Source organism: Sapajus apella, unplaced genomic scaffold (genome assembly GCF_009761245.1).
Source record: "Sapajus apella isolate SASKATOON/1434 unplaced genomic scaffold, GSC_monkey_1.0 scaffold3, whole genome shotgun sequence".
In the NCBI taxonomy this organism is placed as follows: domain Eukaryota; kingdom Metazoa; phylum Chordata; class Mammalia; order Primates; family Cebidae; genus Sapajus; species Sapajus apella.
Genome location: NW_022436943.1, coordinates 32645630 through 32670288, shown reverse-complemented (window position 1 = coordinate 32670288; position 24659 = coordinate 32645630). Strand labels below are relative to the sequence as shown.

The following is a 24659-nucleotide window of genomic DNA, read 5'->3' as shown; positions in this document are numbered from 1 at the left end:
TTTCTCCATCATAATCACTATAACATGTCAATGCTTTTTGACATTGACTAGTTGAAGAAGCCTATAGGCCTCAACATCTTATGCATTATCTTCTCAATAAAGATATTTAGGTCTATGGATACATTTTAAAACCAGGTCTTTCTAGATTATTCCCCAAGAAATATGCATGTATCATGTCTACCTGAAAACCAAAAGAAGCCAAATAAAAAGTTATTTTCGCCCACAATTTACTAGCATTTGAAAAACCTTACTTACTGGTATGTTTGGATCTCTGGTATTAAAGCTTACTCAATGGCTATGCCATCTGCAATTAAACTTTTAAAATCAATTACACAACAAGGTAAATATGCACTGTGATTGTGTATATATATATACACATACACACACACACACACACACACACACACAATGCACTATTTATATCTTTCAAGTATTTATATATTTAATTGGTACAGATAACACATTAAAATTAGTCCTAATATTATTAAATCAGACTTTACGAATTGTAATTCCTGAACATGATTTATTATCTATCTTACGTGGGCATATTATATGAATTGTTTAATCTAGAACTATTAACAAAAATATTCTATCCCATATATAGCAATCTCAAGAAAGTCATATGTTAAAACCAAGAATAAATTTATGATAAACTTCTACAATTATAATATTTGGCTTAATTTTGATTAAAATATGCCTACTTTTAGTTTAAAATAATAAACCAACAACAACAACAAAAAAAACAACAGCCTGCTGTTTTTATAATTAAAAAAATTTAAAACTCTAGGTGGCGTACTTCTACAAGCTTGTAGGAGAAAAATCATCCACTTGAAAAATCAAGCTTTTTTATTTCTAATTAGTAACTGTTAAAAGTATGAATTGACAACTTGTCCATTGACATTTGAGATTTGTTAATAGAAAAAATTGAGTACCAATTCATGGCTGGGCGTGGTGACTCATGCCTGTAATCCTAGCACTCTGGTAGGCTGAAGCAGCCAGACTACCTGAGAGCAAGAGTTTGAGACCAGCTGTCCAACATGGTAAAATCTTGTCTCTACTAAAAATACAAAAATTAGCCAGGTGTGATAGCACATGCCTGTAATCCCAGCTGCTACTTGGAAGGCTGAGGTGGGAAAAGTGCTGGAACTAGGGAGGTGGAGGTAACAGTGAGCCAAGATCATGCCACTGCACTCCAGCCTGAGCAACAACAAAAAAAAAAAGAAAAGAAAAAATTAAGTACAAATTCAAAGCCATTAAACAAAATCATGCCATAATTTAAGCCACATAATACTTCATTATAAGTCTTTTTAGACTAATAAATATTTCCTTGCCCGAAATGTTTATTATTTAGAGAATAATCAAGTAAAACAATGAAATATTTAACAGTATGCACCCCCAAATTAGAACAATATTGTTTTAAACTATTTTTACATCTTTAATGTTTACATTTTCAGAAATTCCTTCTTCAATATTTGAAAGACTGAATTTGTGTAGGCATTGAAGTCCTTTCCAAATATACATATTTCATTGCTCTTAATTTTTGAGAACACTTCTGCATACATAAAAAGATAGCAACATTAAATCTGCCAGGTGACCATCAGATTACTCTCCCCAGAGCCAGCTGATACCACATGGCCTGTTTCTAAGTACAGCTCTGACTCCTGGGTACCACAAGAGGCAACCATTTGTTTGGCAGCATATCTATGTCCCAACTGCTATTACTTTTCTTAAATCATCTTTATCAGTGGTGCTATTTGAAGTTCGTTTTAGTAAGACATTCTTATACAGTCTTTCCCAATGCTTTCATTTGGAACTACCCAACTTTTATTCCTCTCATAAGAACTATAGACATATTCATCTGTGCAGTTTGGTTTTGGTCAGAGTAGGTGGGCCATTAGAAAATTACCAGCCAATGGGGCTGTGTTGTCTCCTATGCTCTCTGGCATACTAAGTACGACAGGTAGATCAGTATAATGAAGCTAAATCTAAAATCAGCTGTCATTTGAGCCCAACTCTTGAAATCACTGCCTATCATTACCACTCTGGAGACCTTCAATTTCATTTCAGATATAATGTTGATAGCACACATTTTTACCTAGGGTTTTCAAAAGATGATAAAAACACATTTTCATGTAACTCTTACCCACGTTTTCATGTAATAGTTAAGTTGCCTAAAAGGGCACTGAATTCACAATTAAAGGAAATTCTTAGTATTTTATCTATCAAATTAGTAGACATGAATTCAGATTTCTTCAGTCACGAATCCATTCGGTCTGTTTGGAAATACTCACCATTACTTGGTCTACAGCAGGTAGATGTTTCCCCACACTTATTTGCAAGATTAATGTCTCCAGGTATAACGTTGGTGACAGCAGTTTGTCGAGCTAGAAACATTTTTCAGAGATCTAAATATCTGAATATAAATTGTTATGTACTTATAATGTTTCCATATTTTTATATGGAGTAGTAAAGATGTAATGACCCTATTGGAATTCACCTATTTGTGGCTGCAAGTGGTTTATAGCAAGATGCTTCTAATTTTTTTTGGTGTCCACATCTAATTATTAATCAGGTTTTTATGTTAAAAAACAATTTGTATAAAAATCTGTATTATTCTTGTCTTCTGTACTCACTATGATACAAAGTTCATACTTTGTATATCCACTGTGGTTATTACAATTAGGTTCTAAAGTAAGTGCAAATATGCATAACATAAAGGGGGAGATACATATGTGTATAGATTTAGAAATAATTTCTCTTCCTAAAGATCACAGGCCTGGCAGGGCGCAGTGGCTCCCAACTGTAATCCCAGTGCTTTGGGAGGCCGAGGTGGGTGGATCACTTGAGGTCAGGAGTTCAAGACCAGCCTGACCAACATGGTGAAACCCGGTCTCTACTAAAAATAGAAAAATTCGCTGGTTGTGGTAGTAGGTGCCAGTAATCCCAGCTACTTGGGAGGCTGAGACAGGAGAATCGCTTGAACCTGAGAGACAGAGGTTGGCCGTGAGCCTGGATCATGCCACTTGTACTCCAGCCTGGGTGACACAGCTAGATTCCGTCTCAAAAAAAAAGACCCATGGTCATCTTCACTTCCTTCTCTTAAGAATTATAAGTTTTTTAAAAAGCTGTTGAAAGCAGTCAATATAAATCAAATGAATTCAGCTTGGCTTCTGAGATAGAAAATAATAGCATAATTCTGTGCACTAATTTTAAAATTATTAAGAGAAAAATATTCCATTCAACATGCAAAACAAACATGTGTGACTCAGTTCTTCTGGCATCTAGGGATAATATTGTTGCCCCTCCTCCCCAAAAATAGAATAGGAGAGGGGGGAAAAACATATAAACCAGAAGAGGGGAAAACTTAAAAATGCCATACAAAATCACAACAGAAGAGGCAAAGTAACATGCAGATCTTCACGAAATCATTTTCTTCTTTGAATCATTGATTTCGAGTAACAGTCTAGATGACACCAATGGTTCTCAAATTTTAGTGGGCCCCAGAAACACCTGATAGGCATGTTAAAGCACAAATTGGACCCCACTCAAATTTATCATTCACTAGATATGCGGTGGCACTCAACAGTTTTCATTTCTAACAAGTTTACAAGTGTCCAGACTTTGAGAATCACTAACTAGACCTTTCTATAGTCCATTAACCTCTCTTGGCATTCACCTAATCTTCAGTTGGGAAAAAATGGGGGCTAAGAATGGCTCCAGTTTACATTTCTCAAAGTAGTCAAATTTTTAAAAATTATTTTTTCCTATTTATGTGTTATATATATGATCGTCTTAACAGTATTACTGTGTTGTTCATGATATGCAGATTAGATTTTTGAAATAACTTCCCGATTGGAGTTTCTTTTACTAGGGAACTAAGTGAAGAAGTGGAATTAAGCTACTTCTGGAAGTAAGTTTTGTTAAATAAACTATACCTAAATGTGCACAGTATTTTTAATTCATTCAAATACATACCATATGCAAGCATCATGCTAAGAGCTTAAAAGGTAAATGTGGACAAAAACATATAGGGTCTCTGCTCTCATGGAATTTAAGAATCTACTGAGGGAGACAGATAATCACCTGAACATGTAATTAAGTTGATAAATGCTCCAAGTGAAAGATGCATGGTAGTTGTAATATAACAATTTATGAAAAACTGATTTCCAGGGTAGCTAAACATTTTACATTTCTACCACAAATGCATGGAAGCGGCTCTCCATAATCATCAGAATATGGTGTTACCAGCTATTCTAATAGGTGTTCAGTGGTATCTTGTCAGAGTTTTAATTTGGACTTCCCTATTAACAGACAATGATGCTGAACATCATGTGCTTATTTATTATCTGTACAGCTTCTTTGATGAAGTGTCTGTTAAGTCTTTTGCCCATTTTCTAATTGGATTATTTATTCCTAATACATTTTGCAAGTTCTTTATATATTCTGAACGCAAGATTTCTGTTGAACATGTGTTTGCAAGCATTTTTGGTTTATGGCTTGCCCTTTCGTCCTCTTTTAACATGGTCTTCTAAAGAATTTTTATCTTTTAGTTTTTACAAAATTCAACTTTTTAAAGGAATTTTAATGTCAGTTGGCCTAATCCTTGCTCAAGATTTCCTGTTTGCTTCTAAGTTTTAGTTTTAGATGTTACAGTAAGAACTATGACCCATTTTGAATTAATTTTTGTTTTAGAGACACGGTTGTGCTCTCTTGCCTAAGCTGGAGGGCACTGGTGTGATGATAGTTCACTGCAGCCTCAAACTCCTGGTCTTAAGTGATCCTTCTACCTCAGCCTCCCAAGTAGCTGGGACAAAAAGCATGTGATACTGTACTCAGCTAATTTTTAAAAATTTTAGAGACAAGTTCTCACTATGTTGCCTACCCTACTTTCAAACTCTTGGCCACAAGCTGTCCTCCCATCTCAGTCTGCAAACTAGCTGAGATTACAGGCATCAGCCCCCATGTCCAGGGCATAAAAGTTTTTATAAGGTAGAAGGATTAGGTTGAGGTTTTTCCTTCTTGGCTACAACTGTTCAATTGTTCCAACACTATTTGTTCAAAGTTCAATTTTTCCAATATAATTCATTTATTGCTTATGTACTTTTGTCAAAAATTAGTTTTTCATAGTTGTGTAAGTCCATTTCTGTACCTATATTCTGTGACTATCACTGATCTGTATGTCTATCACTACCAAAACCACACAATCGGTAACAATATCACAGTCCCGATTAATGTACTTATGCATAGTATCTGGCTGTGTGATTTTTCCAACTATATTGTTTTCAAATTGCTTAAGATATCCTAGTTCCTTTGTTCTTCCATGTATTTTAGAATCAGATTCATTTTGGTTCTTTAGAATTAGAATGGTTCAACAAAGAATCCTTCTGGGATTTTTACAGGAATTTTTCATAGGAATTTTTATAGGAATTGTATTAAACCCATAAACTTGGGGTAACTTAGATAATATAGTCTTCCAATCCATATAAATGGCATGTTTTGGACTCTTTAAACATTTACAATATATTTTCTCTTTGAAGCTTGCTACCTGGAGGATTCACCTGCATGATAAAACCTCGGTCTCCACAACCCCTGATTGTATACCAGATATCCCTTTCTAATGATAATAACCAATTGCCAATCAGTTCTATCTTTGGATTTGTCTGACCTGGAAGCCCCCACTTCCAGTTGTCCCACCCTCCTGGACCAAACGAATGTACATCTTACATATACTGACTGAGGCCTTATGTCGCTCTAAAATGTATAAAGCCAAGTTGTGACCCAATTACCTTGGGCACATGTTCTCAGAATCTTTTGAGGGTTGTGTCACAGGCCAGTAGTCACTCACATTTGGCTCAAAATAAATCTCTTCAAATATTTTAGAGTCTAAATCTTTTCATCAACAAGGTCCTGTAGATGTTTTGTTAGATTTATACTTAGTATTACATTTTGTGATTGTAAATGGTGTTATATAGAAATGTAATTTGATTTTTGTGTGTTGATCTTGTATTTTGTGATCTTGCTAAATTCACTAGTTCTTGTAAGTTCTTGGAGATTTCTTAGGACTTTGTATGTAAACAATAGCGTTAAATGCAAATATAAAGTTTTTTTTTTTTTCATTTCCAATCTCTGTGCCTTTTATCCCCTTTTCTTATGTTACTGCACTAGATTTCAAGTACTACATTGAATAGGAGTGGTGACTGTACACATCCTTATCTTGTTTTCCATTTACTGGTTCTTAACATGGCCTTCGAGGGTCTGTATAATATCAGAACCAAGGGGAGAATTCAGCTTTTTAAAATTGTAAACTATGTCCTTCCAATTTTAATTGTAACTTATGTCCTTCCACTTTCCTACCCTTGAATTCAGTTACACTCCCAGCACTTCGGGAGGGTGAGGCAGGCAGATCGCTTAGGCCAAGAGTTTGAGACCAGCCTGGCCAACATGGTGAAATCCTGTCTCTACTAAAAATACAAAAATTAGCCAGGCATGGTGGCATATGCCTGTAGTCCCAGCTACTCGGAGGCTGAGCACAAGAATCACTTGAACCTGGGAAGTGGAGGTTGCAGTGATCTGAGATCACACCACTGCACTCCAGCTTGGGCAAGAGAATGAGACTGTCCCCCCAAAAAAAGTGAAACTAAGGCAGACAGCTGTAAAAGGCACTGAATTACTTATTACACAAATGTAACTGCTAAACACTAATCCAGTGACTGACGGGGGGGAGGCTAGAAGGGGAAAAGGTAATGAGGCAACATGTAGGCACTATTTTCTTTACAGAAAATGTAGATTTCAAATGGTTCACCATGTTGAAAATGCAGTTACTAATTTCACATGTACAAAGAGTGCATCTTTGTGGTAACAATGATTAGCAGAGAATTACCTTTGTATGAGAAGAGTTCACAGAAGATATTAATCAGCTGCTTATTACTCATGGCAAAATAAAATGAAAATGACTGTAATATGAAAGATTAGACTAGACATGGAGAATTATTTACTAGCAGAACTATTCAAAAGGTTAAAAGAAGCTATTGACGATACCTTTCTTTCTAAACACTGCTAGATTGTCAATTCCTCCACATTCCCACTTGCCCAAAGCAGCAATGACAAGTCTGCAGATGCCTCTGTAAACTGCTGCTAAAAAAATTTAAATATATTTATTATAAACAAATACCATAAATACTTGCTGTGAACAGTTGCTATTTTAAAAACCGATTTGTGTCTAAATGAAGTTTAACTTTCAAAGTCTCTTCTATTTTACTGAAAGATATGAAATACTGTTGAAGTTAGCATAATGGTTGTTTATTATGAAAAAAGAAAAATAAAAAATTCTAACTAAGGTAATGATAGAATAGAAAAATAGTAATACTTTTGTTTCTAAGGATAGTTTTAATTTTCTTACTTTTTTTCAAAATTAAAAATAACTCAGCCACTACAATCCCGTTAATCCCTATACAATCCTTGAATATTCTTTCATGTAATTTACTATTAAAAGGTTCAATAAATATAACTTGCATAAAAGTTAAATTTAGGTTTCATAACACATATTTACCTTAAGGCATTTTATAGGTAAAAATCTCAATTATGTCCTACATTAAAACAAAAATTTTACAAAGAAATATTGCTGAACTTTGGAGAATGACATATTTTAAGCAAGATTCATCAGAAGATTCATCAGAAACTATTCATTATAGCAGAGAAAATAATTCAAATAGCCTACTCAAACGTACAGCAAAATCCAACTCAACGATATAAACAAAGTCAAAATAATCTGCTTCTGTCAGCTACATATGCTGTCTGTTTCCTATACCAGTAAGGAGTTAACTAGAAACTGAGTTCTTAAACAATATATTTATTATAACAAAACGAAGTGAGAATCTTCATACACAAGTTTAATAAATCATCACGGTTTATTTAACAAGGTTATTCTACATTAGGTTTATATATATGTGTGTGTGTGTGTATGTGTTTGTGTGATATGAAGAGACTGATGTACAATCAGTAAGTCTTAAATCTCTATTCCATGGATTTCCCCCATCTTCCCACTTAGCAGTAAAAGGCATTTTTAGGTTTATATAAACACATTCTTTACAACTGCCTTCTTAACAGAAAATTACTGTAGTATATAAATAGCACTGGGCATTTAGTAAGTAAGTTACAGGCCAATAAGTTCAATTGTGCAGTTTTGAAATCTAATGTCAGAGTTTTTGAAACCTTAAGACTGGGTGATCTGTAATGTTTCCAACATATCTTCGACTGCCTTAAGAGAATATTTGGTTTCCTTCTTACTTCGACCTGCAAACTAAAAAAAAAAAAAAAAAAAAAAAAAAAAACTCAATTAAGCTCAATTTCAGTGGCAAGTTCAAAATGACAATCTTACCTTCACATTGCTAATGAAACTCAACACTGACTACTAGGAAATCAAATACAGTCTTTGTTTTTCAGTAAGAATAAAATTTGGGTATTAAGGACATATTCCTTTAAGGTCTCACCTTCAGTTTAAGTGTACAGAGATTTCACTGAACACTTGACCAGTTTAAGTGTTTATGTAGTATAATAACCTATAAAATCACAGATTTGAAACTATCCTATTCAGACTCAAAAATATGAAATAAGAATAATTTAAAAATGCAATTTAGCTTATATTTGTATAGGAATGTGAACCATTTCTACTTTTCTAACCTCTAAACAAATTTTTCCAATTTCAAAGGTATAAGTATTTTATTAAACATTTTAAAGTTGCAAGTACTCTCTAAAATTATTTAAAGTAGCTAATAATTTTTTTTAAGTTTCCAGATTTATTAGTTAACTAAATGATATGGTTCTGGAACGAGTTGTCAAGTAAAACTCTATGCTACACATTAAAACAATGTAAACATGTTTTAAAGTATGCATTTCTACTTTAATAATTGTAATTTACATTATAAAACTCATTGGGATTGGATTTTACTATGAAAACAAAATATAATGCATCTAGTATATACACAAAATATACCCCATATTTGTGTTTTTAAAGCAAATTCATGGCATATTGAATTCAATATTGTACACATAATCACTGGAGGGAAACACTGAATACCACATGCTGATTTCAAAATGAGTTTTTTAACTGGACTGACAATTCCCATCATATATCAGTCTGATTTAAGAAAAAAAAATTACTAGATAATTAAGTGTTCCTTGGTAGAGATGGGAGTAAGTTTATTTTATATATATATATATGAAAAACCCATTTTCCCCTGGTTAAATATGATTAAAATACTTAGTACTAGCAACCAAGCATCAAACCACTGAATACATTTTCAGGTGACTGATCATTTCTTCAAATAACAATGCTGTCTTAAGCCCTTAGTACTTGATTTATGATGTGTTTCTCAACTTTTGTAATTAACTTAATTTGGCAAACTTCTCACAACCTGTTCAGAAAGATTAAGTGATCAAGCACAGGTAACATCATAGAAGCAACAGGCTTCAGGAATTGGTAACCTGTCTCTGACCCCTCTGGCTACAGCTTAACATTATGATTCCCCCACTTCTTAAATTCTAAACCATTAGATTAGTTTCTGTAGTTCAATCCTGATTTGAAAAAGTAAATAAAGGATGCTTCTAGGGGAAACGCCAGAGGAAAAAAAGCTTCTTATAAAATCAAGATCACCTTGCCTTTCAAAAGGAATCACTAATTTAAGGAATTCATATGTTAAATATGCTAACAGCAATATCACCTTTAAGGCTTGTCTTTTTATAATTACCCCGGAGGACTAAAGGCTGTGAGGCGTGCTTATTACTTCTGTTATCAGTTAATAAATTCACTTTCACAAGGATTTACCAGGAACCAGAAAGCTTTTTCTTTTACCACCATTTATGCAACATAAATAGGAATGGTCTTAATCAGACACTTAAAGGTCTAATTCTGAGAAAAAATTTTATGGGTTGGCAGAGGGGTACAGAATAGGACACCATGCATAGTACCATTATCACATATTAACATTTATTCTAATACTTTTAAATAGCAAAGTAAAAATAAAAAATTCTGTAGAGCTAAAACCATAACATGTATTTTTATATACAGTATTTTCTTGGTTTGTACTTAAACATAAAAATAACACAGTGTGATCATTTAAAATTAGCTAATTTAATAGAGTCACCTAAGATGGTGTCAACATTATTCACAACCAGTGCAATTTAGAATAAATCAAATGAATGTACTTGTGTCAGAACAAATAAAAGAAGGTTGGAAATACAAATCTATCATTTCAAATTTTACCTGACATGCAATTATTCTGTCTATTCCAGAATTGTATGGCAATTTAACTGATTAAGTCAGAATCATTTTTTCCCTCAAATCATAATTTAATTTTCTGTTTCCCAAAAGGATAGTAACAGAATCACCACTGCAATCATAAATAACATATAAATCACTAGCACAGACAAATTTACCAGTGCACCAAAGAAGCCTTTATCTGGAAAATTATTTTGAGTAGGTTCACATTAAAATTTTTCAAGAGCATTAATCAAATGTGTCTGCCTCTACTGAACATGCTAAACCAATTACCTAACTGAAGAGCAAATAGCCATATTCTGTTTCATCATTAAATGGAAACCAAAAAAAAAGCAGTTATTGAAACCAAATTTTCCCTAATTTATAAATATCTAGAAAAATAACATGAAATATTATATACTTGATACTGGTTTATATGCCTAGATATGACTGGTTTATATGCCTAGATATGACTGGTTTATATGCCTAGATATGATTAAGAAATTCTCCCTGAGATCCCAAAGATTTACCTAGTTATCAAAAATGTCACTCTCTCAAAGTTACACTCTTCTACATTACCCACAAATTCTGTATTTTTATTTTCATACATTTAGATTCTCTATAACATCTATAAGAAAACTCACCAGAAAAAAAAAAAAAAACACCCACACACAATAAAACAACCAAATAATAAAAACTTGCTTATCAAATTCAGAGGTCAGTGATTCATCCATTGTAATAACTGAGATACCTTGGGCTTAAATTTGCCTTTATACAATTTATGGAAAATAACATGGGTAGACAAAGTAATAGGATATATGAAATGGACTGCAGATGAATGAATCTCAAAAACATGCTGAGTGAAAGAAGCCAGACACAAAAGAGCATGTAACCTATGAACTCATCTATACAAAGTTCTAGTATAGGCAAAACTAATGTTTGGTGATAAAAATCAAATCAGTACTTGTCTGTCTCCTAGTGGGGGATAAGGATGATTGCAAAATGACAGAAGGAAACTTTCTTGGGTAATGAAAATGCTATTTTGAGTCGGGGGCTGGCAAGGGTGTGTACACATTTGTCAAAACTCAAAAGTGAACATACTTCAAATATATGCACTTATTACATGTAAATTACACCTCAATAACATGGATAAAAAGGAACTAAAACAAAAAGGATGTGATTTATGGAGTTATACAATAGTGTAGTAAATTGCCAAATCACTACATATGTTTCTTTTCCCACTGAGAGGTGAAGTCTTGTACCCCTTGAGTCTGGGTTAACGATGAGACTTGCTTTGACTCATGAGATATTAGCAAAATGTGACACATCCAGAGGCTTACAAAGCACATGGACATTGGAGCTTGCCTGTTTGCTGTTCTTCAAATCCTGAGATCACAATATGAATAAGCCCAAGTTAGACTGCTGAATGACAGACATGGTCCAGTACCCCTAGCTGACAGAGAGAGCCAACTGTCAAGCTATTGTTTAAGTGAGGCCATTGACCACCAGCACACTGCAGAAATATGAATGCGCCCAGGCAAGACTAGCAAAATTACTCAACCGATCTCAAGCCTACCCAAAGAATCATAAGTTGGTATTTAAAACTACTAAGTTAGCAAAAAGTAATGGATAAAAATACTTATAAAATCTGATTCACAGGGGAAAAAAACAGAACCTTTGTAAAGAAAGTATTGAATATGAAAGCTTCAAAAGCACCAAGAAATTTTACTTAAAACTTGTTATTTGTGTCAAGAGGTTAAAATAAATTTTTCATGAGGGGTGACTCCCAGTTGAGTATTAGAAGTTGCTACATAGAAACCTGACATGACCAGTTGAGAGGTATGTTATCTTCTGAGGCTGGTATCTAAAATAAATGAGAAAAATTATTTGTATTATCCTTCCCTATGGAGTGAAGAAAAGGCAGATCACACTTTCAATAAAGATGTGGAAAACATCTCTAGGTACAATGGAGTTTACAGTGCAAAACTCAAGAGAACAGCAAAAATGATGCTATCAGAGTTCTTTCCAAAGAACGCTGAGACTTTATAAATAATGAAAATAAGACTTTATGAAAAGAAAATTCAATCTAATAACATACAATTAGAAAGAGAGACAGAATGGCAGGGAGAGCAAACGTTACCAAGGAACAAGATTTGATTCTATGAACAATGGCTGAAAATACTGAAATAATAGATTCATTTCCTAGTGGTAAAGTGTATCTTTAAAGGCAGGGAAAACCATGTGTACCCAGAGATCTAATCAAGGGAGTCTTGTAACACTGAAGAGACAGGGAGAAGGAAAAACAACAAAGCAAAACTCTTGAATTCAGTTACTATTGAGAGCTTTACGTCTGAAATGAAGAGAGAAACATGTGGGGTAGGGTATCAATTGTTTATATAATAAAATAATTGAGGAGGTAGTTGGAAGCTATGACAACTTCAGAGACATTTACACCTATCTTAATAGAAGCAATATACTTTAACCCTTATGAGTACCACTCATGAAGTCAGACTGCCTGGGTTTGAAAACAGCTGTCATTAACCAGCTGTGTCACCTTGGGAAAGTTATTTAATCTTTCCATGCTTTAATCTCCTTGTTTATAAAACAAGAAGAGTGCCTAGGTTATAATAAATTCTTTATGTTTGCTTTTATAATTAGTTGTTATTATTGCAATGATCAGAGCAGCTATAATAAAGTGAACTTAAAGACTATGATTAACAAACACAATGTAATGCATATTACTGTGATTTGGTATAAATTATGTTTTAATTTCTTTAATTCTCAGAATATTTTATTATGTCCATCTTGCAGAAGAAAAGCTATGCCAAAAGATGTTATGTAATTTATTCAAGTTTGCATAGCTAATAAATATCAGAGTCAAAATTTGAACCCAGATAACATATATCTAGCATCTGTAATCTTCTTTTACTACAATGAACTAGTTTCCATGGACAGGACTCATGATAGAATACAAAGATGAATAGAAACACTGGATATCCATAGGGAGAGCAATTGATCCCCTATTTCACATCATACATAAAAATCAATTTAAGGCCATATATAGTGGCTCACACATACAATCCCCAGCACCCCACTGGGAGGCTGAGACAGGAGAATTACTTGAGGCCAGGAGTTTGAGACTAGCCTGTGCAATACAGCTGGACCTCATCACTACAAAAATTTAAAAATTAGCCAGGCATGGTAACATGTACCTATAGTCCCAACTACTTGGGAGGCTGAGGCAGGAGGCTCACTCAATCCAGGTGGTTAAGGCTGCAGTGAGCCATGATCATGCCACTGTACTCCTGCCTGGGTGGCAGAACCAGATTCTGTCTCCAAAAAAAAAAAAAAAAATCAATTCCAAATGTTTTGTGGATTAAATATGAAAAGTAAAAGAATAGAAATTCTGAAAACACACAGAATTATCTTTATGACCATGAATAGCAAAAGATTTCTTAAACAGAACACAAAAAAACAAAAATCATAACAGAAATGACTGAGGAATTTGAACACATTTCATTTCAGAACTTCTATTCATCAAGATCATATGATAGCGAAAAAGTAAGGAATCATACACATTTGCTTATACATATAACTAAAAAAGGACTCATAAGCAAAAAAATTAAAGAAATATGTCATGCAAACCAATGAGAAAAAGATTTCACAAAAGTGGCTATCCGAATGGCAAATAAATGATCATCAGGAACATTCAAAATAGAACCATGAAATACCACTCTACACATGTACCAGAATGGCTATAATTACAAAGACTGACAGAATCAAGTGTCGGTGAAGATGTGGGACTATTAGAGCTCTTAAATACTGCTGATGGGAGTAAACTAATTTGGAAAACTGCCTTTACCTACTAAATATATACATATTCTATGACCCAGTATTTCACTCAAAGGTATACAGCACTGCAAATACAATAAGAACTGCACATACATGTACACCAAAAGGCCTATACAGCAATATTCAGTGTAGTTTATTCACAATAGTCCAAACAGAAAATATTCCAAATGCATATCAATAACTGACGAAATTATAACATTCATACAATAAACTACAGTAGAAGAAAATGAATGAACTACAGACATAAACAAGGATAAATCTCATAAACTGAATAATGAAAGAAATACGCAAGACAAAAATGAATACATACTGGTTGATTCCATAAACTATACGTTTATAAGTGAGTACTCTTAAGGAATGTAGGAGGAGAAATTGAGAGGATTTACAAAGAGGGCTTTAGGATGCTACAATGTTTATATTTATTAGCCTGGATACATTTACCTTTTATTAGTCACTGAAATGTACATTTATGACTTGCCTTCTTTTTTCTGTTGTAATTCTTATTTCTATGTTATAATTTTATACAAATTGATTTTAAAATATAGTTATGTCTGAAAGCACTCTGAGAATGTAACTGTTTTTATAAATATCTTAAAAACAATGATGTAGTATGCATAGTGTTAGTTTTATATTACACAAATCTTACCTTTAAATCACAAACACACATGCGCCCCCAAGCCTACACTGTGTGGAACTCCATTACAGATCTGAGCTATCCCAAACTACTTTTGGAGACACACAGCCTGACTAATATTCATAAATACTCTGACTTACAATATGCCAACAAAACTAATATGCTCTATAACAGATAATAAAAATACACAAAGGTGACTTTCAATGATGTGATTACGCAGGCACTACATTTTAAAAATCTCCTCAATCTTCTCCAACCAGAAGGGCAAAAACGAACAACAATTAAAAAAAAAACAAACAAAAAAAACCCAACATAACAGAACCCAAGCCCACAGATGACATTTTCAAAAAACTGGTTAACAGTCAATTTTCTAAACCCTAGAATGTGACTATGACATCAAGAGCAGCACGACCTACAAAAGATTAACAACTGTGTAGTAGGAGAAATAGAAAATAGTAGAGGACAAGCTACTACTCCACAAGAAGCCCAAAACCAAACAAATTGTCAATTCCTAATCTACTAAACAAGAGAACCTGAGTTGATACATCTGCCAATGGCCTAGAAAAGTCTTTATGAGCTCCAAAGATAAGTGTAAAAAACTGCTCACAAATATGAGATGAGTCTAACTAATATCTTAAAATCTCTAAAATATCTAGCAAACACCCTCTTCCAAAAGGACAAAACCTAACACCCTGAAGAAAAACAATTAAAAACTGAAACCAAACTGAATAGGGCAGAAACACCAGGATAAGGAGGAGGGATGGTTTGGATATGGAGGGGTAAGGAAATAAGTGATGTCCAGAGACAGCAATCCCAGAAGAAAACAAAACAAAAAGGAAGGAACACAAACTGTAACAACAATATGTAACATTTAAAGCTGAGAGCAACACCTCAGAATTCAAGATCTTGAGAGCTCTAGCATTGAAGAGAGGGCTGAAGCCAGGAAATCCTTCTGAGTAACACTCAATTCTCAGTTCTGAGAAAGACTGGCTATCCAAGGAGGTCATACTTGAGTTCTCGTTGGCAAAAAGGAGGCAGCCATAGAATAGCCAAGCTGGGAAAGTTACCCTAACTTATCTCCAACTCCCCACCATTCCATAAACATCTCCTCCCAATAGTCCAGGAAAACTAGCTCATTTAAACACGGAGAACAAGAAAAATATGAATCAATTTCATAAAAAATTATGGAGAAAACATAAAATACAGAAAACGACAAAATAATCTGAAAGAAAATGAATAATAAAGGACATATAAAAAGGAAATGTAATATACTTATTACTGAAATCCTGAAAAAGAAAATTAAGCAGAGAAAAAAATGTGATTCTAAAAGCAACTTTTCTCAAATAAAAGGGCTAAATTGGGGTACTAAATGGGAGTACTGTGTATTTGGGAAAACTGACCCAAGAATAATCAATATAACAAATCATAGTAAGACTATTGGATTTTAAAGGTAAAGAAAAAACTCCTTTGGGTAACCAGACAAACAGTCTAAATCACTTATGATAAAAAGCAAGTCAAGATGGCATCATACTTCTTGACAGCAACATTTCAGTCTAAAACAGAATGAAACAGTTGAGCATGGTAGTGGCTGCACCTGTAGTCCCAGCTACTTAGGAGGCTGAGGTAAGAGGATCACGTGAAGCCAGGAGTTCAGGGCCAGCCTGGGCAATATAGCAAGACCTCATCTCTATTAAAAAAAAAAACAAACCAAAAAATCTGAATAATATGCTTAAGATATTTAGGTAAAGTACCAAAGGGTATATAAAAAGCCAAACTGTTTTTTAAAAATAAAGGCTACAGACAAATAGCCATAAACATGCAAGATGTAAGATGTGTTTTCCCATGAGCAAATTTCTCATGAAAAATAATTTTCTAAAAAAATTTGCTAAAGATGAGCTTTAGAAAACTAAAATACAAATGTGGAAGCTTCAGTAAAAGATCTGGGGTATACGCAGACTGCATAAACTCTGTTATGCAGTTTAACATTTTTAAAAAAGTCTAACTTACTTTTAGGCTTTTCTTCCTTCTTTTCCATTTCTTGAGATACCTATGATTAATAATACACTCACATACCCAACCTGCTTCTGAAATGCAATATGATTTTTTTTTAATCCTTTCTGAGTTTTTAGAATTACTTTGCATTTGCCAAATGCATAACCACTGAAGTTTCCAGATGGTAAGGCTAATTATTAAATAATAATACTAACAGATTCCTCGAGGGGAAAAAAAGGTAGTCCTAAAACTACAAATTAATTCTACACAAGTAAAACCCATTTGATAAAGCCCCAAAGGTATATATAAGTCCAATGCTAGACATCTGACTTTGTAGTTTGTAGAAATAAAAGTAACTAAGAAATACATTAACTGATCTACATAGCAAAATCATCAATAAATACTAACCTGATAAGCTCTGTTTATTTGACTAGCTGCCCAACTAGCATATTTCATGTTGTCCTTTTTCGTTTTTGCACTTGCTTTTGGATTAGAAGCAATATGACTTGCCGACTAAAAACAAGCAAACAAAAACATCAAAAGCAAAATTCCTTTTTTGCTAGTCAAGATAATAAAAAACATAAGGGACATGGTTGCAATGGGATGACAATAAAGAGTGTTTAAAAACTGTACCAAAATAATTTTTAATACAAACACAAAGTTGAATATTAGTGCTTAAAAATGAAAATATATTTTAAAATACAGTATAATCCAAAATAACAGAAAGAGAAAGGATATTTTAAATAATACCTAAAATTATTTAATTATGTATCTACAACAGCTCTTAAAGATAAAATTCCATATAATTTAAATAAAGAAGCTACAGAAGAACACTTTAAAAACGAAAAGCACTTTACCAGTGTAGGATATTACTGGTGTTATTTCTTTTTATTGAATTACATAAGCTTGTCAATGTCAGAATCATAGAATTATCAAATATTTATAGAAAAAGCAAACTCAAAAATAATTTAGCCTGATATCCGACATTAATAGGTAAAAGAAATTTAAGTCCAATAAGTGAGCTTTAACTTGACCAAGGCAAAATAATGGGTCTTTGAAATAAAGAAGATCTTTATCTCTAATCCATTTCTCTTTTCACTATACCATGAGTTTTCAAACTGTGTTTTGAAAGAGAACCAATTAGTCTCTGCAATTCGATCCACCTTCTCTTTTTTAAAAATGTATTTAAATGAGGAGTCTTAATCTGGGATCTGTGAAAGAATCCATAAAACCCCAAAACCATATGCTAATTTTAAAATATATATATCACTGCGAAGAGAAAGATATAACTTTAATTGTACTCCTTAATATATTTTACTCAAAATAATCTGACCATGTGATTCAAAAAAAGGTTAGGCCTTTCTTTTATACCTAGCCTGTGCATATGTCTCCCTCTCTGCCAGTGAAAAATCTATATCCCAAACTCTGATTTTTATACCTCTATATCTTTAATGTTAGCTTCCTGTTATGAATTTTAGTAGATGTGGAGGTTAAGAGAAAAACTCTGGAGTTAACTTCCTGGGCTGGAAACCCCATTCAATCATCTAGGAGCTCTGTGCCCATCTTTGGGCAAATTAATTAAATCTGTGTCTCAGTTTCACCGTCTGAGGATAGCATAGAGCACCTACTCAATAGCTGGTGTGAGCTGTGAGGATTTGTTTATTTAAAATAAAAAACGGAGCTCAGAACAACGCCTGGCACATAAAGTGCTATATGTCAGCTATTAATAATTTGTTATATATTATACAGTTTTATTAAAATTAGTATTTATTTAATAAAGAGATACTGCTACTATAGTATATACTCAAGCCACTGCAACTGACTTTGCTAGAATCCAGGAAAATTTTCTTGAAATTTCTTTGAACCATTTTCTAACCATATTTTGCCATTCCTTTCTAAAAATTACTTCATTTTTGTTTCTTCTTATCTCCATTTCTTTAATTAATTCTTTTTCACTGAGCCACAACAAGAAGACACTCATCAAGAAGTCCGTCTCAAGAACAGGATAAATAAAAAATTCAAAGAACTGACATATTAAAGTTTATTTTTCCTAGCCTTTCTTATTGTAGAGAGGTGCTCACTTTATATATATGTTTTAAAGGTCAGCAAATTCTTCCACTATTTCCTGTAGTGCTTATTAATTGACTTTTCTAAGCTCTGCATTTGGCATACCTAAACAGTAGATAATTATATACTTCCCACAATTTCCAAACTATTTTTCTACACCATAAAAAATGTTTTAATTTGATATATTAGGAATTTTATTTCTAATGTCTTTTACTGGCATAGTTTAAAAATACTTCATACAACTATAATTTAGGGAAGAAATACAATAATGTTGGGCATAAACCAAAGAATATCAAAACAAAAAATCATATTATGTTTTTTTCCTGTTACCATTTAATTTTATAAGGGCAGATTTCAATTCTGATATAATAAAAGATATTTTACCAAAAAATGTTAAACAGCTAGGCTGTAGGAACATTAAAAAATAAAAGTGGCTTACAAGCTATTGCTCAGAATTAATTATAGAAAAACAGCATATGCTTACCAATAAAATACATAAAACAGGAGAAGAGTGATTGGAGGGAATAGTTAAGTGGATTTTAAATGACAGATTTTTTAAAATAACATTAAACATGCACCTCAACTCACCATATAAAGCCCAAACAAAGCTCTCATATTTCTGTTGTTCAGTTTCAATGCCTGTGCAAAATACTTTCTTGAAAGTTCGAGGTTTTCAAGTCCACCTTGGGTATATTTAACCTGTTAAAAATTGCAAAGTGCTGAAAACTGTTTATTTTACTACTCTGAAATATAGCATGGTTTCATCATACCATAAATTAAGTAATCGAAACAGATATTCTCTGTAAACAAATACAAGATGTTAAAAGAATTCACCTAAAGGTTTTTAAGGCTAATCTAAAACTTAAAACATAACCTTCCCCAAAAAGCTATTCCGTTCTACGAACATTGAGATGACTGAGTAGTTTCTAAAACAAAAATGCTGTCACAATAAGAAGCCAGAATAATTTCTATTTCAACTGCCTTGTAAATGCTTCATTTCACATTATATTTTCTATTACTGGTATTATAAATGTGACTTAGATACTGAATTGTCCTTTTATAACCTGCACAGACAGTTTTTAATAATGAAGTCCTTCTAGCCTTACAGCATTCAATTGTACTGATATTCTTAACAGTACCTGAATTAAATAAATACTTCCTATGTCCCAACTGGCTTTAATACAAATTCCCTAGAATATGAATTTAACAACCACAATCACTGTAAATGTCTCAGAAGCCAATAGGTAGTGACGAATGTGATATACTATAATTAGGAAAGAAAATAGTACACAAATATAAAAATACAAGGAATATCACTGTTTTAAGTATGACTTAATTGAAGTCAGTATTTCCATTGCAATGTTAAACTTTTATTCCCACAACTCAATGCTCTTCAGATGTTTTAAATATTTATGTACTTGCTTAACATGAAAGAAATATTCTTAGTTCCATAATAATAGCAAATAGTAACCAAAATAAAATTATATGCCATTGTTTGAAAACACTTACTTCAGCATACTGCTGACAGTATAAGTGGTTGTGTGGATTAGTCATCATTAGTTCCTCTAAACAAAAGGCTGCTTTTGCATAGCTAAAAACACATCAAAAAGAGAAATCAATTTTAAAAATCACAAATTTTATCTTAGTTACACCTTGAAATAATTTAAAAACAACTTTAGTGATGTTAAACAATTTATTCCCAAAATAATTTACATAGTTTTATTAATAAAGTATTTGTCATCTGAAACTCATAAATATCAATGACATTAAATTTTTTCATGAAATTAATCAACATAGACTTAAATCTTAAAGCTGCCTCTAAACAATCAATAGATACCACATTTTAAAAATTGGGTCACTACTACTACATCCTATCATGACTAATAGCAAAGGCTTCAAAACCTTGGATCAAGTTGTACATAAAACAACTTCTGGAAGTTGACTGATGATTTAATAAAATATTTGAACAGCTAATGTTTAAGGAGAAAATAAACATTTCTTAAATATTCTCTACTCACTAAAAATTCTTCACAGGCATGTATTTAGCAACAAATTCTATTACAAAGATTTCTCTCATTACTTCAGTTTACTGTCAAATACCAAATTAAAATGAAGTTATAAATTTCTACCCATAAAAAATAGATCAAGTTGGTTTTCATATATACTCTGCTATTATTAAATCTGTGGTAGAATAAACAAAAATCTTGCTGAAAACCTAAGGAGACAGAACTGCCAGAAAGGGCTCTGAAAAACAATTTTAAAACACCTGAGTATAAATCACTAAATATATTTTATATGTTTAATGCCATGTGACTATCTATCCTCACTAGCTACAGGAAATCCTAATAAATATGAGTGTTAGAAGATTTCTTCCCAGTGAGGAAGTGATGACACTCAACAAAAAGAGGGTACCTAAAGTTATTTTTGGCATTTGTTACCAATATACAAAGGTATCTACCTTTACGCTAATGCCTGATATACTTACTTTTAAAAATTATATTCCTGTTTCACACATATATACTAATAGCAGCTTTTACTAAATGCTTATGTGTTATTGTTCCACATGTGTTACATGTATTAACTCATTTAATCCTACCAAAACCCTAGGAAGAAGGCAATTATTATCACCATGCTACAGCTGAGAATACTGAGGCACAGAGATGTAAACTGAATCCCAGGCTGTACCACTCCAGACAGCCTGTACTCTTTAACCACGACATATGGCATTATACACCACATTGAAAAATTGAAGATGTCAATGGTAACATAAAAATGTATATAGCAGTCACACCCAAAGGGACTGAGGACATAAATACACCCTGTTAATTACCTAATAATTACAGCATTTTAGATTTCTGAATACACACACACACACACACACACACACACACACACACACACACACACACTCTCATCCAAGATCATGCAGCTATTTAGCCCTTTCTATTTTTAAATTCAAACCCTAGTGCTGGTTCTTGACACAGGATAAGTATTTAATAAGACTGAACAAATGACTGAATAAATGTCTGAAACAAAAGTATTATGACTACCTACCTACCCATTTATTTATCACTCTAAAAGGGAAAAATTATCTGTACCTTAAATACTTTATCAAAAGACAGTTCTCTTGTAAATGTGTTCCTCTAATTATTAATAGTATGATGACAAAAATTCATAGTGAGACTAAGAATAAAAGTTCTTAGTGATTTAAATGGGTTGAGCACAACTGTGATACTGGTTCTTATATAGCATAAAGCAAGATAAAATGGGGAGGCAGTAGTAGCTCTTAGGGTAAAATGAATACCAAGATATTTTCTCAAAAATTAATTAGCAGCACACATAAGAAAGAAAAGGATTCCTTCCCCTACTTTTACAAAGTACACTATCAAACTAATTTTGTGAATAAAATATAGAATTAAATAAAATTAGAGCTAGAAGAAGCTCAAGAGATGGTCTAGGCCAGCCAGAGGCCATTGTTAGGCCATACAGAAAGTGACTATTTCCTCAACCTTGTCAGGGATAATCCATAGCCAGTACTATCCTAGGTGCATAGAAAAGTTATTCATTATATAAGTGGACTCAACAAGACTAGGACTAGAGAAATAAAAATAATTTGAATCTACTTAAAAGAGAATAACAATTGCTATTATTATGTTAGAGTCAGCAGTAGAACTAAATAAAGTTTTCTTCTCTTCCTTACAAAAGTATATATAACTAAAGGTTATAGTATTTGGAACTGTATATTGCTTTACCAACATCATGATTTTTCCTTACAGAATTGTGATAATTTCCTTTGATATGGAATTTTAGAAGGCAGGACCTATAAAAAGGAACTATAATCACAATTATAATGAATGTATAATACTAACTGTTCCTTGCTATATAGTATCTAGTTTTAATTACAAATCAAGTAAAATAAATTTGTGTCTTTCATAATGTGAATGTATTTTTGCTTACAAAGGTTGAGAATCCCTTAACCAAAATGCTTAGGACCAGAAATGTTTCGGATTTCAGAATTTTTAGATTTTAAAATATTTGCATTATCTTACTGGTTGAACATCTCTAACCCAAAAATCCCAGATCCAAAATGCTCCAAAGAGCATTTCCTTTGAGCATCATGTGGCACTCAAAAAGTTTCAGATTTTGGAGCACTGTAGATTTCAAATTTTCAGGCTATAGATACTGAACGTGTAATACATATTGGTAGTGCTAACACATAAAAATTAATGGTTTTAAAAATTTAGAACAAGTGTCTCAATATGGTCAATGGGTGTAACACACACCCATGGAATAGCTAAAAACAAACTATAATTTATAAATCAGAAACAAACATAAAAATAGCTTAAAAATATAAAAATGTTTTGTGGCACAATTCTTTAACTTTTTCTCTATATAGAAACACAAAATAGGGCTATATGAAAATTATACTATGGATATTTATTTGGAGTTAAAAATTCCAGAGCTGAGCATAGTGGCACACCTGTAACGCTAGCTACACAACAGGCTGAGGTGGGAAGAGCACTTGAGCCCAGGAGTTCAAGTCTAGCCTGGGAAACATTTTAAGACCTTGTCTCTTAAAGAAAAAAAATAGTTTCAGATCTAGGCTACCAAAGCTGCCTGTGACCTATTATACTTTAAAAAGCTTATAACTGTTCATATGCAGAAAAGAACACTGAATGTTAAATATATCTAACATTTTCTAAACTGCTACAGTTTTGCCACTGTGTCTACAAGACTAGTGCAAAACTGATATCCTACAATGATTTAACATCCCACCAAAAAATTCCTGCCTACTATAATGACTTGTTCAAACATGTCAAATGAATCAAGTAAACTAATTCTAATTTTCACAGTTTCAAAAAATCTGTAGATATGTATTTATACTCACCGAAACACAAATACTCCTTCTAAGTGTTCAATTAGAAAAAAAAAAAAAATGGTCATTTTGTAACTAACTGGCTTTAAGACCAAGAAGACTTTTGTGATAATCGATAAAAGGGTAGGCTGACCATATTGTCATTTCTGCTAAAAAATAATATTTTTCAGGTGTTCCCACATCTTTGTATTTCTTGATTTTTTTTGAGATATCTTAAGTGTACATTCAATTCTATTTCAATAAACTCTTTAGATTCAAAACAAGGCAAAACTGAATGTGGTGCGACTTGGTGAAACAAATAAATTTAATGGTAGGTTAAAAATAGCGTATAACCTAAATTTGATGATGACATAAATATTAGAAATACATGCAAAACAAGAAAACTGTAAATGAAGTAGGGAGAAAAAGGTGCTATATTTTTAAAGTCATTAAAAGATAGAAGACATGATAATGTTAAAATTGATGTATCTGACTTTCTAAATATACATGTAAAGTTTCTATAATTTAAAAAAGTCAGTATTTTAAAAGCATATAACAAGGATATACTCTTGACAACTGGTTGCCCTCCTTTATTTAAAGAGCTCTTAAAAATGAACTAAAATGGTAGGACCAATTCACCTATCAAACTTGTAAAGATTAAAAAAAAAAAAAATCACAGTATCCAGTGTTGCTGAAGAGGTACTCTAGTAAATGCTGGTGTGCAAGTAAATTGATGTTACTAGTCCAGGGAACAATAAGGAACTATTTATCAAAACCACAGAAAATGTACATCTTATTTAATCAGGCAATTTTACTTCTAAGAATTAGCCCACAGAAACAAAATAAAGATGATCACTACAGCATTATAGTAAAAATATAAACAGCATTATAGTAAAAATATAAAACAACCTGTATGTCTCCTAGGAAACTGGTTAAAAATACTAGGATATATTGATAAGATGAAATAATATAAAGCCATTAAAACCACAATGTAGACTGTTATA

The 24659-nt window shown here is 32.6% G+C and overlaps 1 protein-coding gene across 5 annotated transcripts in view; it reads right to left on the bottom strand.

Moving 5' to 3' along the window:
• EMC2 (ER membrane protein complex subunit 2) overlaps positions 1-24659 on the bottom strand; it is a 126546-nt gene that overhangs the window by 55216 nt on the left and 46671 nt on the right. For 2 of the 5 annotated variants that reach the window (XM_032251839.1, XM_032251856.1), the window contains 4 exons: positions 20310-20391; positions 19389-19499; positions 17142-17246; positions 7514-8299 (listed from right to left, as the gene is read on the bottom strand). In XM_032251839.1, coding sequence (XP_032107730.1) covers positions 8213-8299; positions 17142-17246; positions 19389-19499; positions 20310-20391 — 385 coding nt within the window. In that variant the 3' untranslated portion in view covers positions 7514-8212. Of the gene's footprint in view, positions 1-7277; positions 8300-17141; positions 17247-19388; positions 19500-20309; positions 20392-24659 lie in introns of those variants that run through there. The other 3 variants (XM_032251847.1, XR_004260912.1, XM_032251870.1) reach the window with 3 other exon arrangements.